At 39.4% G+C, this 18,808-nt stretch overlaps 2 protein-coding genes across 2 annotated transcripts; one reads left to right on the top strand and one right to left on the bottom strand.

Annotated features, from left to right (window-relative positions):
- Positions 1–559: 559 nt before the first annotated feature.
- Positions 560–3,447, top strand: dlx2a (distal-less homeobox 2a). Its single transcript, XM_067602641.1, has 3 exons — positions 560–1,915; positions 2,324–2,508; positions 2,656–3,447. Exons 1-3 carry the CDS (start codon positions 1,597–1,599, stop codon positions 2,980–2,982), a joined length of 831 nt encoding a protein of 276 aa, XP_067458742.1. The 5' UTR covers positions 560–1,596; the 3' UTR covers positions 2,983–3,447.
- A 5,447-nt stretch (positions 3,448–8,894) lies between these two features.
- dlx1a (distal-less homeobox 1a) lies at positions 8,895–11,876 on the bottom strand. Its single transcript, XM_067602640.1, has 3 exons — positions 11,321–11,876; positions 10,826–11,025; positions 8,895–10,365 (listed from the first exon to the last, which is right to left on the bottom strand). The coding sequence occupies exons 1-3, from the start codon at positions 11,628–11,630 to the stop codon at positions 10,114–10,116; spliced, it is 762 nt and encodes a 253-aa protein (XP_067458741.1). The 5' UTR covers positions 11,631–11,876; the 3' UTR covers positions 8,895–10,113.
- Between the last annotated feature and the right edge of the window lie 6,932 nt (positions 11,877–18,808).

The following is an 18,808-nucleotide window of genomic DNA, read 5'->3' as shown; positions in this document are numbered from 1 at the left end:
CCATTGTACTGTAGGGGTAGACACAATATCAACAACACATAAACAAGATAATCCAGTACAACAGCCTTGCAAAAACATCCCACTAGCTTGGCGAAAGTTATAATATTAAAATGTTCTTGAGACTGTATCAGACAAGGTGTTGATTCAAAATAATGTTTGTGTCTGTGGATGCTATTTTAAAGATTGAAGATGGCAAACCCATTCATTCAAGACCTCACAGTTTCCAGAGCTGAATGTGTTTTCGACAGAGACTCAACAAAATATTTAACATTATAAAGACTGTATAATTGTATTGGCTTGCATTGATGGTACATGTGTTCATGTTACTTTGTCCATCTCTGTATATCCACATCACACTACCACCGGAGTGCTAAATGATGCTCCAGTTGACAGTGAAACCAAAAAGCAACTTGAGATTTTGGAAGTTAGTGTGAACAACATATGCAGTGGTGTTGAACTGGGTCAGTCTGTGCCCGCAGCGTTAATAAAAGGAAATATGCTGCCATCTTGTGGCAATAAAGACGAGTGCCTCAAGAACTCTTATCACTTTATTTACTGCAGTCCGTTAGAGTTACAGTAGAATCTCAATGTTAAGTTCCTCCGGTGAACCAAGACTATGTGGACCTCCTCACAGCTTTGAAGGGAGTTATTGTCTGAGGAGGTTTGTCCGTCTCTACTTTGCTGCTCCCAGTGCAGACAAAAGGAAATGCAAAAATAGAAAAAAGGTTGCAAGTGATATTTCTAACACCTGGGGGCGCTTTAGCTTTCCTTTACCATCACCCAACACCACCTGCAGCATCATCCACAGTGATTTTTTTTTATTTATTTTTTTTGTATTAACACCTAGATCCCATCTTTCCGACTCTGTTTTGTTACTTTCACTTAGTTGTCTGAGACGTTTAGATCAAAATGTAGTTTTAGATTTTATGCAGGCTCCTGTTTCCAATAAAGCTCCAACAATAAACTAAAAAAACGCGTGAAAATATTCTACTGACAAGCGTAAACATTCAAAAGAGGGGGGTAACCGTTATGCCATTGAAAACAAATTTGTTGCACGGATTTTAATGGTGTTTGTCTGATGTGAAACCTACACATTATCCATATGAAGTCACGTTTTTCTCGCTCTACACGGCTAATTACGCAAAGAGATGAATTACTGAGTTCGTGGGTTAGGACCGAACCTGTTGGGACATACAGGTTTGGTCACGGTACCTTTCTCTTGATTCTTTGGAGATGCTTTGATGTGAAACTCTGCAGACAACCGGGACCGACAGACCTGAACACATAATGGAGGGTGGACGCGGTGGGGAGTAGTCAGTCGTGCAGCCCTTATTCATTGGTTGCCTCAGACACAGTAGCTCTCCCTCTCACTCTCTCATAAATGCGCTCCCACCACCGAGAGAAGCAGATAATCACAGGCCACTGTGAGAAGGACACACCTTCCGCTGATTTTTTGCCACAGTTTACACGGGGATGCGTTTTGACTCACGTAAAGGTGTCATCAGCACAAAATCTGAGTCGTGTTTTCAGCTCGCTATTTCGCAATTTTGCAAATTTTACGCGTAGGTTTAAAGACTACTCCGCTCCAACCCGAAGATGACTGGGGTTTTTGAGAACTTAAATACTGATATGCATTCGAACCAGATTACCTCAAGCAATTACCACAGCTTGCACAAATCGCAGGAGTCCCCGACTCTGCCGGTGTCCACGGCGACGGACAGCAGCTATTACAACAGCCAGCAGCCCGGCCACTGCGCGGGGTCTCCGTTTGGCCAACTCGGCGCTTACCAGTACCATGCCAGCGCCACCAGCACCGTGCCATATAACGCAAAGTCATACGACCTTGGCTTCAACTCATCGTACGGTGCATACAGCTCCTACGGCTCCAACCCCTCTCCTACTCCAGCCGATACAGGTAAGGACGGTCTTAAGTCGTTTTTGAGCACATTTAAGTGAATGTAATGTTTTTTGTTCAAGGTCAGAACTTCAAAACGTGCTCATGGCATGAAATATCTGAGGAGCAAGTTGAATCATGCAACACATACTTGACAAGATAATTATTATATGGTCAGAAATTATTACACGTCTTTCTTACACAGACGCGCATAAGTGAATGTTCAGTTAATACATATATATTTTAAAAACCATCTCAAGCTAATTTTGACAATTTCGCCTGATTTTTTCATCTGCAATATAATATTAAAATCTGATTGAATAAAATTAATTATCAGGCTAGCTGTACACACACAAACAGTGCTACGCCAACTGGAAAACGGCCATAATCTTCATGCATAACGTCAATTGCATTTGAATGTTTCTCCAGAGAAAGAAGAGAGCGAGCCAGAAATCCGGTTGGTTAATGGAAAACCAAAGAAGGTCAGGAAACCTCGAACCATTTATTCCAGCTTCCAACTGGCTGCACTTCAGCGGAGGTTTCAAAAGACGCAGTATTTGGCTCTACCAGAACGGGCCGAGCTGGCAGCCTCACTGGGCCTTACGCAAACACAGGTGGGTACATGTGAGACACAGGACGCTGTAGGCTATAAAATATCCACTTAATGTTTAATATGAAGATAAATTAAAACTGTCAAATGTGGATATGCGCCTAAACATATTGGTTAATCAATTTTATGCTTCTACCTGTCACTCTCTCAGGTTAAAATCTGGTTCCAAAACCGCCGCTCCAAGTTCAAAAAGCTGTGGAAAAGTGGAGAAATCCCCCCAGACCAACATGTTGCGACCAGTGAATCACCCCCCTGCACGTCTCCACCAACTACTGCCTGGGACTTTCCACAGACTCAAAGAATGAACAATGTCAACTCCAGTTTACCTCAGAGCAGCAGCCCTCCCAACACGACTGCGCCTTCATCGTTTTTGGCAAACTACTCCTGGTACTCAACCACGAACTCTACGACGCATCTGCAGCCTCCTCTGCTCCAGCACCACCACAACTCCGCCATAAGTGCGGGGACGATATTCTAAGAAAAAAACAAAACAAAACAAACAAAAACAAACAACAAACATCGGGTAAAAATCGGACAATACTGGTGAAAAAAGAAAAATGCCAATACCTTCATTTTACAGACCTCGTGTGTGCGCCATGTGAACTTTACACGCAAGCATCTAGGAGAAGTTAATGGAGCCAGACAGGTTCATGGACCTTGCCAGTTGTCGCGCTGGCAAAAAATGTTAGACACAGATTTCTACAGTTATTTTTGTATTTATTTATTTTGATTATGTCGAGGGATGAATGAACCACTATTACCCAAAGCAATCACAGCCTGGGCGCAAAGCCTTCTTTAACGCGGACGTCACTTTTTTGCCATTCCTGCGAAACAAAAACCTTCACAGCAGGACAAACCTGTCACAGATGTAGCACAAGTTAACTGTATCGTGCCTTTTTCAATATGACCTCATTTTGTTGTGATTTAAAAAAAAAAAGAAGAAGAAAGAACAGCTTACCTTTATCCATTCCTCATGTCATTAGCTGTTTTGAATATATTGGGGGGTAAGTGTCTGAATCCACGTTTGTAAATATTTTACCACAGCTTTTTAATAGCTCATGTCGTTTTGACTTTTTTTTAGGCTATTGGTGCAAATCCATTAACCACCGTAAGCTACTGATTGTCCTACCCTCTGATTTACTTGTATCACAATTTATTGTATTTTTGTCTTATTTATTTTAGCAGTGTTTCATATATGGCCAGACGTTATTTAAATAAAATGTTTTCTGTGCACATGCATCCCTCCTTTTTTCTTTCCTAACAGACATTTATGGATGACTGGGAGAATTTGTATATTGTTCCTGCTATTTATTTAGCATTTATTTAGTGGGCCTCATTACAAGTAGCCTGTAGCTACGTCTGCATGTTATGTTGTTATTAGCCTGTTTCAGTTTAGAATATTTCATTTTATAGCCATTTAAATTATTTTAAAGCATAACATCTGTGCTTGGTAAGTGCTGCATGATTTTCCCACATTAACTGGTTTAATTTAGGAAATTGTCATGAGAATTTAAAAAAAAAAACAAAAACAAAAACACACAATACAACTTGTTCCCTCATCTCTTTATGGGTGCAGGCTGCCACAAATATTTAATGCTGGTTTATTAAAATGACAATTTCTCAGGGTTTTTTGGATGTGAAAGGCAGAAATTTGTCGGAAAATACCAAAAAATAATTGATTTGTAGCGTATCACAAGAGTTTTAGAGTGATAACCCGAGTGTGGACAAGCTTAAGATAATTCCTGTCTCGGGGGTTATAAAAAATTTTTTTCCCGGGTCCGTCAACAGATGATTAGCCGAGCCGGAGCTCAGGCAGGCAGGCAGGCAGAGGCAGAGAGAGGCCCGGGGCGCAGGCGGAGCTGGGGGAGGGGGGGTGTGGGTGGGAGCACAACAACACGCCTTGGCATGCGAGCAGAGGAAGATGAGGGCGGGTATGAATGAGCACGAGCTCCTCAGACTCGGTGGAGTCACAGAGTCGCTTTCCAGACGTTTTATGAACTCAGCCTGAGAAGAAGAGAAAAAGGGGAGAGGAACTAGGTCCAAGACAGCCTGGAGCTACAACATCATGGAAACATTTCTCACGTCTCACAAGTAAAGTCTCTGATCTCTGAAGACACACAGATTGACCTACATATTTACAGTGGGTGGCTCATGTACAGGGGCGGACTGTACTATTAGGGAAGGTACAACTGCCTGGGGCCCCAACTAAAAGGGCCCCAACTAAAAGGGCCCCGAACAGCTATAGAGATTTATTATGATGCTAGGATATGAAAAATATTTAATTATGTTACTATTCTAACTCATTGTCCCTGAAATAACTTACAAAAGGTCCCAAAAGCACTTAAAACAAAATGCAGCTGTACTTACTTACTGTGTACTTGTACTTCAGAGGGAAACATTGTGCTAGTACATTTACCTGACTGATAAATGTTACTAGTTACGCTGCAGATTCAGATTTTACTCACAAAATTAACATATGACAAAATTAGAATATGACGCATTATTATTCATTAAACTATCCAGCATTATATAAGAGTTAAAAGCTCCACCTTGATCAGACGTTAAGTAAATTTAAGTACATTGTGATAGTAAAACCTCTCTTTCACTCTTCACTTTAAATAAAAATTTGAATGCAGGACTTTAACTATTACTCTGTTGTAGGCCTTCTAATAGTTTTACTATTAGGATAATAGTTAATAGTTTTACTTCAGAATAAAAGTTTTTGAGTTCTTCTTCTACCACTGCCAATACCAACATTCCCAGTTGGAGAAAGGGTGAAAAGTAAAGCAAAAACCCCCGAATCACTAAATCCGCCCCTGCTCATGTAGGGGGACTGTAGGCTACATGGAAAACACAGGCACACGTCCAAAAACACAATTTACTGCATCCAAGTGAAGAAAAAGTATTTTATTGTAGCTATTTTATTAGAGCCTGTTGTAGAGTAGGGAGCTTGTTATTGATACAGAGAGCCATCACTGTATATCCCACACACGACCACGGGCCATAAAGTGGGATCGTTTTGTTTTTTGTACATAATTAGGACTGTAGCTTGTCATCAGCGGTTATATAGTATATCTACATGATGGAGCCCCCCCACCACCACCACCACCCTCCTTCCTCCTCCTCCTCCTCCTGAGGCTGACAGGATCAAATCCCAGGCATGCAGCAGGTTTGTGCTATGAGCCAACACAACATTACATCTAGGTGTATATAGGCCTGAGTGGACCTTTTGTAGAATTAATTAGTCTCTTCTGTTAGTAAGTGTAACATCATGATCACTGCAGGCACTGAAGTAGCAAAATATTCTCAGGTTTTCTCCACATCTCAATAACTTTCCCTATAAATGATATTATATTAGAATATTTATTGATTTCCTCCTAAAAAAAAATAAATTTAAAAGAGGGATTTCTGGATGTTTTTTTTGTTGTTGTTGTAACTTCATTCATGGATTTGAGCTGTGGTTTATACTTTTGCATTTGTCTCGGCAAGTTGTAAATGCCATACCCCCCTATCCTAATTTATACCCTGATCTGTAATTTTATCCACATTTGCTCTGGTTTGAGCATTCTGGCTTTCAAACGTGAAAGCCTGCAATTACTATATAATTCTTCGCAATTTTAGATGTCCTAATATGGGGTGTAATTTTTACACAAGACAATTTCCCGCTATTTCAAGCATCAACATTGTCAAAGTTGTATGTACATAATAAATGGGAATATCAATGCATAGTTTTTAGCCTAACATCTTGACTCGACGATAATTATATCCGTGTGGAGCCTACGCAGAATTAGTCTGAATTGCATGGTGACTGCTGCTTTAAATTTTAAAAAATTACTCATAATTTCCCCCAAAGATTACCAAGATCTCGAGTGCACAATGTCATCAGCGTAATGAGGAGTAAACATTTATGCTAATAATCTACATTTTTTTCTCCATCAGCTATAAAGAGGGGAAATAAAGCAGACATTTTCAGTCATATTCTGAACTCTGCTGCTATAGCGGACAAGACCGACACATGGGACGCATTTAGTGGGGATTTAAGCGCTCATCTTGTGTGTGTGCTGCAGGATGCTCGTTGCTGCTCATCTGCCTCCATGCTGATCTCTGAAAGACACAGTTTTCCACTTCAACTTCAAGCTGGAAGGTGTGTATTATCCGTTTATTTCTTCGATTTTTTTTTTTTTTTTTTTTTGCAATGAAAGTATAATGTGGAGACTTGCTGCATTGGTGATGATTAAAAACAGACTTGATTCTCGTTATATGCTTGATTTACCTGCCTCTCCTCTCCCACATTTATTTATTTTTCTCTGCGCCTGTTGCGGATTATTTGATGATTTTAAACTATTTTAAAGACTAGTTCATTAAAAGTGAAAATATACCTTATACCCTCCTTTAAATTCGGTTAAACTAACATGCAACCAAGGAGCTTCTTTTCCTGAAATAAAAAGTCCTCTAGCTGGGGAATCTACTCACATCGAGAGGAAATGTGAGGAAGGGGAGACACAGAAGTTGTCCTTTAATTCAGTCGCTGCAGCTCTCATTACTCTTACATTGTGCTTTGCTAATTTTGAAGCCTCTTCGCATTGACAACTCCGTGATGTCGCCTACACCTGCAAGCAATTTGCCAGCCTTATACATAGGCTAAGTCTGTAAGGGGAACACTGACGAAATGGCAGCTCACCTATTTCGCTGTTTTTTTTTTTTCTTCTTTTCTTTCTTTCTATTGCAGCAGCAAATTTCTTTCAGAGCACATATCTCTTTTGTCAACGCCGAAAGATCCTCCGTGCGAAAAAAAATTGCCCATAATTACCTCAGAGATAAGAAACTGCATTAGAATAAATAAGGGGCGAAATTACTGTAATTATGCTGGGTTTGATGGGCTCAGCTCGTATAATCAAGGGGAGAATACAGCGAAATAACACTGACCCTCTTGGATGTGCAGCTGCGCCTTTCTGGGGTTGGGTAGCCAGATTTATGCTCACTGTAGCAGCAGCAACAACAGCAGCACAATTCACACTCTTTCTTAATGGTATCGAATAGGCCTATTCTCAGTAGGCTTGTTCATGAAGGACTGTATATGTTTTGAGTTTTGCATTTGAATAAAAAAAAAAAAAGAGAGCAAAGGTTGAAGCAGAACAGATAATATACATAAACTAGGCCAGAGCTTTCTTTTTGTTAACATGTGATGGTGAGATAATGCAGAAACTGCCTTCAGCACTGTAATAATAATAATAATAATAATAATAATAATAATAATAATAATAATAATAATAATAATAATAATAATAAATGCAGATATGATCCATTAATGTGTCATTATGATGGTCTGATTTGCCCTTTTTAAGCATGAAACTAATTGTAAATGAATGAAGTGCTCGGCTGTGATGTTACATCTCTGGACTCATGTTGTTTTTAAAGGGATTCTGTGCAGACTTGCATCAAATTTGTCTTTATAATTGCAAAATACAACATTGTCTATTCATGTGGCAGCTGGAGGAGAGCGAGGACAAGTCACGCATTTACAATTTCATTCTTTTTTTTCTTTCTCAGGCACATATTATTTCAGAAAATAAATGTGTGTGTAGTTTCCGTGAATATTTTTTTCCTATTTATTTTCTTCTTAATTTAATTTTAATTGTATTTTACCGTGTATAACCAGTCCAGTGTTAATGGTGTTTGAATGGACAGCTTAGTTTCTGTTTCCTTTCCTTGAGACAGACATCAAAAGATCAAAACACATTTTTTTAAAATACACAAACTGGTACAATTATTACCATTTTTTCCCGATCAAAATAAATAGAAGCCTTGCTACAAGATTGACTAATAGAGTAAATGAATGAAGTGTGAACCTCAAACGAGAAGGCCTTTGAACTTTTCACTTTCACTGATCTCCTCTGTGTCTGCTCATCCAGTCTTTTTACAGCACCTGCCTCTTGCGCAATTATTCACTTAACGCACACAGTTGATCTTTCCCATTCATGGCAGAAAAACGGGGATTGTGACAAGTAGAAAGAAGATTATCTATAAGAAAAGCTGAAAAGAAATAAGCTGTGTTGTTGAATGAATCCAGATCTCCCGCAACGCGACGGTTAAATCACAAATATAGAAATGATCCAGCTTGTATCGAGCAAAAGATTCGTGTTGTTTCTGACATTTTTTAGCTTGGTATGTTCATTTTTAAAATTTTTCCTTTTAATACATAAAATGTAGCTGAGCCACGTGTAAAGATATTTTGATGTAGATGAATAAGTGAGTCAGATTTCTAATTCTCAAGTCGCTGCAGATGTTTGACAACATCTGCAACCAGTGAGCAGCAGCAGCAGCAGCACAAAACCATGTGGGCTAAATGTTAAACATGACCATAAATCTAAACGACGAGCCTTTTGCAGCTCACACAAACGCACTCACAGGGTGTCTGCTACAATAACCAACATGATACTGCTTTGTGTCAGCTCGCATTAAACCTGCATCGTGCTGAAGCCTTTTTCTTTCTCCTGCGAGCGGAGGATGAAGAGTTGAGTTTGAATCAGACACCTTTCTTGACATAATTTAAATCATTATTTTACTGCTTTTTGAAAATTTGCACAATATGTACATAAACTCCAGAAACTGATAAATAAATTAAAGTGATCAATACAAAACTAAATATTTTCTATGTTGACTAAACACATCTCGACGAATACAGAAAGCCTAAAACCCTTTTTCACAGCGTATCCAGTACAGCACAAAAACAAATCAGAAAATTATGTACAAAATACAGTGACAAATGAGCTGCTCGCCCTCAGGATCATATTTTTTTTTTTCTAAAGCAGCAAATCGTCAGGCCTTTTACATTGTTCACATAACACCGGGGCACGGCATAGAAAAGCTTTGCTTGCGTTAGTGCAGCATTAACAACACAGTGTTGTTATTTCAAACACACTTACAAAATGAACACAGACTGACCTCAACAGAAAAACTAGTCTGAATAATTTAACTTAAATAACAAACATATAAACAACATAGTAGCGATTTGAGGCTTTGCACAATATGCTCTGGATGTGGCCTGGTGGTAACTGGTGGAATTTATTAGTCATTATTATTATTATTATTATTTTGGTGAAAGAAACACCCCCATGGCCTAATTGATCTTTACCTGTAGATGAATGTAAATTTATTTTCATCACATTGGGTCCGAAATCTGGTGTAAACAAACATGTGTTTTCTTATAAACATATAGCCTACAGCTCAACAACAGAATTGCTCTCACAAATATGATTTAAAAAAAGAAATAGAAACTGACAGAAATGTGATAAACAGCAGCCAAAAAAAAAAAAAAAGGATCCATTTGTCTTCGATTTCCGCTGACTGTCACGGACTTCTTGCCCTTGGGCGCATTGTGTGCCTTTTCTGTCTCTCAGCTCCCTTTCTTCTTCTTCTTCTTCTTCTTCTTCTTTGCTGCTTGCCGCCATCCGGTATGAGGAGGCCACTGTGTCAGCTGGCGGCATGCGGGAGCAAACTCAGGGGTTGGTGTTGTGCATTTTCAGTGCTGGGCCGCGCTGAGCGGCTGCAGGGCCCTTCACCATCCTGATACACGAGCCATGGCAGAGTCGATGGCTGAGGTCTCTGTTCACATGAGCTGCGACTGTTGCATAGACTCTTGGTGTGTGGTTGGATACCATGAGGTGTAGCTGGGAATGTAAGATCCGGTCGTCCCCACTGAAGTCTTCACAGTGGTCGGCGAGCTCCAAACAGGTGCCACCGAGGGAGAACCGCTCGAAAGTCCACGGCCACTGGCTAAAGCGCTGGCGTCGATTGTGCCGCCGCCTTGCTTCATCAGTTTCTTGAATTTGGATCGTTTATTCTGAAACCAGATCTTCACCTGTTAGGACAACAAAGGATATAATCTGCATTAGAAAATAAAATTAAGAGTACAAATTAAACGGCAGTTTAAAAAGAATTACGCACAGTTTACGCACGTTGTAGACTTCACACACAAATGCAGAGCGAGAAAAATAGGATATTAATATCTTGCCATTGATTATGATATTACCATCTTAACACGTCATTGATATTAAGGCATGAATGACATGATAATAATTAGAGATAAACAAAATGCATCCTTGGTTTGGTGTCCAAAATTGTGCATCATAATATTATTTGATGACTTGTATTAGATATAATCTGTAAATAATAATAATAATAATAATAATAATAATAACAATAATAACAATAATAATAATTTTAGAGGCTTTGGAAGAAGGAATGACGTTAAAAGGTGTAAAATGCTGCTGCTGCTGCTGCAGAGTGAAGCTATTTGTGCGTTAGTTTGTTGGACTTGCCTGTGTCTGAGTGAGACCCAGCGATGCTGCCAGCTCAGCTCTCTCTGGTAACGCCAAATATTGAGTTTGCTGAAATCTCCTGTTCAGAGCTTGAAGTTGTAAACTGGAATAGATAGTCCTTGGTTTTCTAATCTTTTTCCCTTTCCCGTTGAACCGAACTTCTCCGCCTTCGACCACTGTGTTTTTCTCTGCTTCTGGCGCTGCGAGACAGAAAAGAGCAAAAGAAGAGAAGATGAAAAAAAAATGAGGAGGCAGTTGTAGCTTACAGTGCTGCGCAGCAATGAATACTCCAGCGCAAGTTTTACAGGCTGTACTTTAGGTATAATTACCCTTAATTGCATACATTGTTTATAGCGTTACGCAATAAATAATTACCAAGCCTAATTCCAACATCTGGGTCTTCTTTTCGATGCAGCGAGGACTGTATACATTAGAAAGCCGTGCCAAACATAGAAAGTTAATATTTCAGATCCAAATACGCTGTTGGACACTTACCTGCTTCCTCTAACCGAGTCTGTGTGAGTGCCGAGCTGTTTTGGTAGGTCTGTACTGTACTGAGATATGGACTGGTGGAATGGCTGCCGACGGAGTTTACGTATGGATAACCCAAAGATCTGGGGAACGATGAGGCTGGACTGTAGCTGTCGTGCTGGGTATGACCTGCAGAATGTAAACAGTGCATGGGATAGTGTCCGTGAGACATGGAGGAAGGCGACATTTGTTGACTCGGGGGTCCAAACTCCATGAAAACGGTTTTTCCTGAGGCAGGGCTATTAAGACTTTCTGGAATTGTAGTCATTGTCATCTCTTCTGGCGGTTCCCCTTGTCTTGCTTTTGTTGTTTTCCTTCTATGATCTCAGTGAAGGATGGGTCCCAATTTAAGCCGAACTGACTTTTTCTCCTTCCATTCATAAGAAAATGTAGTTTGTGCCTGTGAAAAGTCCTAGGTATGATGCTGTGGACCAAGAGAAACTCGCTCAAAGGTTTGAATCTCGGACTCATGAATATTCATCAAAGACTGTCGCTGATTGGTCCACTCTCTCCAAGAGGGAAGCCGATTGGCGACGCTGGGGCTGGGTCCGAAGAACCTGATAATGTCAAGGAAAACTACAAAACCTCAGATTTCCTCGTGACATGTCAAGATTCACTATTATTATTATATATTATTATATTATTATTAGTCGTAGTACTATTTATAATTCATCAAATAATAACATAAATGTAACATCAACATATCCAGTATTCAAAATATTGGATATCATATGGTGATATCATCTTTTTCTGATCTACTTTTGTCTCAACAAAACCCAAAAATTATGATGTTTGATTGAATATTGTCATTAATATTTTTTAAAGCGCTTCATAATATATCAGAAGCAGGTCTGTCATATTAATATATGAATTAATATCCGTTTAAACGACATTTAATAAAGTTAAACAATATTTCCAGCCTCGTTAAAGCTGCTCTGTCTGACCGGTTTAAATAAAAAGCTTCTTTGATTAAAGCTCCCCAATGTTCTGTCTGGAGGAAGGTTTATTAGCATAACACTGGCGTTCAATTTTCATAAGTAGGGCTGTAATTAGTCATGTATTTAACACTTACAGTGGCTGGAGGGCTCAGTTACACCTGGCAGCAGTGCGGGACGGTAAAACAGTTGTGCTCTGATGTGAAGTTAGCAGGTTCATTGGCTCAGGTAGACCTAAAGATAAAGATATAAAACCTTATAAAAGCCAGGAAATGTAGTAAAACAAGGATTTTTCATTGACTCTGCGCTCAGTTTGGACTTACCAATGTGTAATTAAATCAAAGTCTTTCAAAGCATCTGGTAAATTAGTGTTAATTTAGTGTTTATTTTCTTACTCGGGTGTATTTTTCCCACTCAGCACCCCCACCCTCCTCCCCCATCACAGCTTTTTTTTTTTTTTTTTTTTTAACAACACAGCCATGCACGCATGTAGGCCTGTTTTCTTATCACATTTTAATGCTTTCCAAACGACTTTACGCACCTTCTATGGCAATCAATTAATGGTCACAGTTTTGTTAAACACTGGCACCTCTGATTATGAATATAAGTGAGGATGGGGGGGTGCGGCCAGCCTCCCACCGCCTAACAGGAATAATTATCCCTGGACATTTGATTTAATTGAATTGACGACCGGCTAAACAGGAGACATTTTTCTTGAGCTGCGGGTTTAAACCTCCACAAGAAGAAAAAAAAAGACACAAAGCTCATGCAGGATTATTGCTGCATCTGTAGATAGATATTAAAAAATATATAATTGCAATCAGCAGCTAAAAACAATGGACTTACTTAAGAGGTCATGTGATGGAAAAGAAGCAAATAAATCCGAGCCATCCGGGGTCAGAAAGCCGCCGCGGGATGCACTTGGTGGAAGAAGAGGAAGAAGAAAGTATCCACCAGCTCTTCATTTTATTAGGATTCATTTGTAGGCTGCAGCTCTTGTTCTGGTGTCTGTGCAGAGCTGAAACACCGCCTGGCTGCTCCATCCGCAGTCCCTCCATCTCCACCTGAATAACAAATTAAAGCCAGTTAAATTCCGTCACTGTGATTAGCAGTGTAATTACATAATTGAACTCAAAACAGAACTAGCAAGTTGCAAAAATGTGTTATCAAAAAAAAAAAAAAAAAAAAAAAAAATGCAGTCGCTGACATCACGGCGCGTGTGCCACAGTGTGCCAAGAGGCTGCGGACACCTGAATTTAAAGATTTCTGTGAAATATTAGGCTATAACGAAAGCTGGTCCCTTGTCCCCCAAAAAATGGGCCAATTTGAAGTGATTTCTCTGGAATTACTTTCGAAAAATGCTTCAAGATTTGCTCTATCAACAACGACAGTGATAATGGTAGTACAACCAATAATTATCATCTTCCAGAACAGAGGACAGATTTTTATGGGTACTTGGTGGGTGCGACTGATAACTGTCATTATTTTCCCACGATTATAGTATCTGCAAACTGAAACGCGGCTGTGAGCAAAACCATTAACAGAGCAGAGGCAGAATTTGCAGGGAAAAATAAGTAAAATAACACCACGAGTACTGCTACTAATAATATCAATAATGATAATGTGATCATAATAATCTAAATAGTCTTTTTGTTAAGTTAAATGTAATTTAGATCTAAAGAGGCTCAAATGGGAAAACTATATTCATTCAATGGCTTTTGAAGAATCATTTTCATTGAAGTGTTGATCAACCTAAAGGATTAAATTTTTATTGGAGTGATTTTCCTCAAAGCCACCCTCAGTGTCATTAAGACGGGTCAGGCGTGTGATAATATTACCACTTTAATTTATAATTTGACTCCTGCACATGCCGGCAGGAGGGCATGTGCAGGCCACAGCGGTCCTTCCTGCAGCCCCGGCAGCAGGAGCTCTAACTAGCCACACTAAAAATAAAGTCCTCCATGCATGGCTGGAGCGCGGAGGCAGGACTCATTAGGAGTGAGTAGCTCTGTGGCTGAGGGTGTTTTAACACCTGCTGCTCTTCACCTGAGGGTTATAGCGCATGGGTGGAGAGACAAAAAGAGAGAGAGAGAGAGAGAGAGGTGGTGGTGGTGGTGGTGGTGGAGGAGAGGGGGTAGGGGGGGGGGGGGGGGGGGGTAAAGATGTCACAGACTTCATTTCAGTCCGGTGATGGAAAGCCCTCCTCAACTGCCATGCCAACCCACATTTTTAACAGCCACCAAATATTATCCCGACCGCGGCGCGTTGGTAAACTGCGTCCTTGCTGTGTGAAGACTCAGCTCCCCTGTGAGCCCTGCAGACTCTGCATGTGAGCACTGATTAATATTTGTCATGGAGGTACAGCTAAGTTTTTTTTTTTTTATTCCCATTCCCAATAAATGAGACATTCTGCAGCTTTACAACATGCACTTCAATATGTTTATTTTTTTCCAGCTACATTTTCTATAAAATCTGATTGTAAATATCAGATTTCCATCTTAATACAGACAAAACCTCCCTAATTTTTATATTTTATGTTCACAACAATAAATAAATTGTTCTCACACTGTACAATGCTTTTCTTTTTTTTTTTTTTTTTACATGAACAGAGTAGCTCATTATTTCTGAAACTGCCCCATGATGGACATTATTACCACATCACCTCAACTAGCCTACAAACACAAATGTAACTCGGTGAATGACTCCCAGCAGAAATGTCAGACTATATGGAGGTTTTTTTTTATATGGCGTTTTAAAGGCTGTGAATCAAACAAGCGAAATTGCCTTTTGTTGTGCTTCCTCTCTGTCTTTGCTGCTCGCTGCCATCCTGCAATTTGCAGCGTCAATGAACGCAAACTAGATGCACTACAATTAACTCGATTCAGTGTCTGTTTTCATGTTCAGTGTGGCATGAAAATGCGAATTGATTTGGTTTACTGGGTTATATGCAAACAAAAAATGAGTTATAATATCTAATAAGGAGAATTGTTATATTGGGTAACTGATTATTATTATAAGGGTCAGGAGGAATGCAGAGGAAAAACGAAATTTATGTGAAGTTTTTGTTATTTTTAGAGGAGTAAATTTTCTTTTGGACTGTCAAATTTTCCTTTGTCAGTTTTTTTTTCACAATTATTAAAAAAAATAATACATATTGGCTGTAGTGTATTTTTGAATGACAATCAGATTTTAAAACTTGATTTTTTTTACCTGCAAGTAAGGTCACACTCAAATAAAATTATAGTATGAATTAATGGTTTAATTTGTCATTTCTGAAGGACTTAACTGGTCATTTTTATCTGTATAAATTAAAGTTTATCCAGATTATTTTACTTCTAAATTTAAAACATTTCTATGTTTCTCATTTGATCCTAATTAAGTGTTTATAAAGATCAGAAAAGATGAATAACTTGTTATTCCTTTCATTAAAAGAGCTGTCAGTCAGTTTGGGAGTGATAGCAGCTTCAGATTTTAGTCTTGGTGCTTCTCTTTTGTTCATGTTTGGATTTCACATTATGCTTCAAACACACACACTAAAAAGTAGAATCATTTGCTTTATTAACAGACAAAATATTATCAGTGTTTTTTTGGGGGGAAATTAAATTATGAAGCAGTTAAATCATGTGTATTTTTGTGTTTGTGTGCAGGAAAATAACGATTGCTTTCTTTGTGTTTAGGCAGTGAAGACTCTGAGAGCTCCTGCATCACATCAGCTGGGGATGAACTGTTCCTGTGACTCTTAACTGGACTTGTTGCTCCACTCTGTCACTGAGTGTTGAAGCCTGCTGCTAACAGAAATAAAGAGCCAGCGGATGTGGCATTAAATTGAATACAATATTGTTTTGCTTTTGTATAGTTTTTTGTTGTTTTTTTTTTTTTTTTTTTTAAATCTGTAGCTCTTCCCTCATGATTCTACATTTTATTACTTATCACAGAGGGAAGCTGAACATTTATGGAAAATTGTGTGCCCAAGTAACTCCTTCATCCCCAGCATCCCCACCTCTGACTGCACCAACATATTCTGTGGATGAAAAGGAGGAATCTATAATTAACACGTGTGTAATACAGGACTTAAAGCTGGTCATTGCAGTGCTGAAAAGTCATATTTCAACTCCTTTTCCTCCCCTTTTGTGTTCAGAGCAGCTCTCTCCTCAGAGAGCCGGGGTCACAGTGTGGAAAAGCCCCCAGCGAACTGGTAGAAATGCTGTCCCCATTACAGCAGCAGCAGGGGTCAGGCCATGGCAGCAAGCATCCAACCTGCCTGAAATTGGCTGCAAAATGACCAATTACCTGAGTGAAGGCTGGGGAGAAAGGACTTTGAAAAATATGGCTTTTACTTAATTATGAAACTAGTGTCACATTGACGCTTCATACTTGCTACAGGTTACAGTATCCCCACCTGTTAAGTGAAGATCTCAGCATCAGATGGTCAACTAATCATAAAATCAATTTAGCAGATAATCGATTAAAAAAAAAAAAGAAAGAAAGTAACAAACTCTTGGTTGTGTAGTGATGCGAGGGAGATGGATTACATGAATTAAAATCCATACAACATAGCTTTAAGCCGGGGAAATTATTTCACACCCACTAAAACAATGATTGATTAAACATCTTTACATGTAGGTCTTATTGAATTAATTTCCCTGCAAATGGAAAACATGCAAATTTGCCAATTAAGTCATTTGCCCATGGAGAGCTGGGCTGCTTGACGTTCAGCTGCGCCTTTAGTCTGAAACCCCTTTTTAGTTTTTGTTAAGAGTTAAGTCTCCAACAAAGACAGGAAGGAGGTCAGCACTCAGCCAACACCTGAATGCGCCTCTCTTTTTTGTGCTCCCCTTGATCCCCACAGTCTGTGCCTGTCATTAGTCTTAATGATGGAAAATTGTCATGTTGATACAAGTCTTGCTCTCCCCCTCTCTTCTTTGTATAAGTAGAAGGTGGAAGCTCCATTTGTAACAAAGTTCTTTGTGACTAAAAGCCGTGGACATTGCATTTGTGCCGGGGGAGAAAAAAGGCTGTAGATGCTCTTTCCATAGCTGGGATAATTATTCCTACTGTGACCTTAATGATTCGCTCTGTTCATCCTGCATCTCATCCACGCGCCAGACCCTCAGCAGAGCCCTGTGTCAGGGAATATGAAAAACCCATATAATGAAACCATTTTGGCTGATGGAAGAAAGGGCTACTGAAGCTGCACTTGCTACAAAGACGGCTCAATTATATGAGTAATTGTGATAATTTTCCCTCCATTCACTGCTTTCTCTGAAAGGTAAAAAACACAGATGCTGAAAGGGAAATTGCTTGGACAATATATAATCTGTGAAATGGTCACAACAGGAAAAAAAAGATGACTGTAAGAAAGTGTAGGACTATAAATAGGTATATTAATGCAGGGCACATAAATACACCCTCAGAAGCTCACAGACATAAACAAACAGCCCTACCCTGTGCAAGATCCTGTGAATAGAAAAAAACATGCATCAAATGACCATTGAAAAAAAAAACATGATAAAAGTAGATATGCAGCTGCCACAAAATTAAACCTCCTTGACAAATTTCAGCTCCTGAAAACGCACCCCCATAGTTGGCTATCATTTGTTGTTCTCTGACAGGAAAAGGATAATTACCTCTCTCAGAGGCAGGAGGACTGACATGCCCTTTAGACTTTGCCATGAATGCAGAGGCTTGATAGAAAGCTTGAGGAATAATTTTGTTCTTCGCCTTTCCTTTATGTTGAAGAGCATGTTTTGTTCAGGAGAACTTGGAGATGGCAGTATTGTAGAGTGCATTAAACCATGGGTGTTCATACTGTAAATATGACATCCCCATGTCTATCAGCTTCTCCATTCAGGGGAAAAACTCTGAAATGCATTAAAATTTCAATTTCATCTCGCTGGGAGACAGGCGAGATAGTGAGATATGCATTACTTTTTCCTCTCACAGCGTGTGGTGGATTAAACATTTCTTCTTCTCCTTGCTGAAAAAATAAAAAAACATCTTTCTGTCAGGCAGGAGCAGGGCCATAAATTCAACTTTTGTGAAGACAAAAATTCATTGTATTCTAGGAAAATGTCCAACATCTGCACATCTGCATAAAAGCAAATAATAAATTAATTCTTCAGTCTGTCTTGTAAGGGAGCTCAGTGCTTTGTCTCTAAGTGTTTTGGAGAAACTATCATTGAAATGTCTGGTCTATAGATAGGTGGATGGATACGTCTTAATTATTTTTCTGTTAAGTTTCATGTTCACAGCCTCTTCCTCAAAAGGAGCAGTTTTTTTTAGACAAACCTCCCACACATGTACGGCCGCTGACCCCTCAGGCACTGCAATCTGGAATAAATCTTTACAGACAAGCCGAGCAACATTACAGCCTTGCAGCTCAAATACATGTATCAGACTCAAATGATGAGTCTCTGTCACACACCATGTCATCAGTTTCACCCCCAAACCCCCCAATAACTTCCATCCCATTGAGCAGCCTTGTGTGTTACGAGGCCAAGACAGCCAGAGACCCCCT

The sequence above is a fragment of the Thunnus thynnus genome, chromosome 11, assembly GCF_963924715.1.
Source record: "Thunnus thynnus chromosome 11, fThuThy2.1, whole genome shotgun sequence".
In the NCBI taxonomy this organism is placed as follows: Eukaryota; Metazoa; Chordata; class Actinopteri; order Scombriformes; family Scombridae; genus Thunnus; species Thunnus thynnus.
This window is presented reverse-complemented; position numbering and strand designations above follow the sequence as displayed.

Bases quoted from the DNA above. Each gene is read 5' to 3' on its own strand.
- dlx2a (XM_067602641.1), top strand. From the start codon at position 1,597: ATGACTGGGGTTTTTGAGAACTTAAATACTGATATGCATTCGAACCAG. The intron at 1,916-2,323 runs GTAAGGACGGTC...ATGTTTCTCCAG, and splicing joins TCCTACTCCAGCCGATACAG to AGAAAGAAGAGAGCGAGCCA. The intron at 2,509-2,655 runs GTGGGTACATGT...TCACTCTCTCAG, and splicing joins TGGGCCTTACGCAAACACAG to GTTAAAATCTGGTTCCAAAA.
- dlx1a (XM_067602640.1), bottom strand. From the start codon at position 11,630: ATGACAATGACTACAATTCCAGAAAGTCTTAATAGCCCTGCCTCAGGA. The intron at 11,026-11,320 runs GTAAGTGTCCAA...TCTGTCTCGCAG, and splicing joins GACTCGGTTAGAGGAAGCAG to CGCCAGAAGCAGAGAAAAAC. The intron at 10,366-10,825 runs GCAAGTCCAACA...TTGTCCTAACAG, and splicing joins TGGGTCTCACTCAGACACAG to GTGAAGATCTGGTTTCAGAA.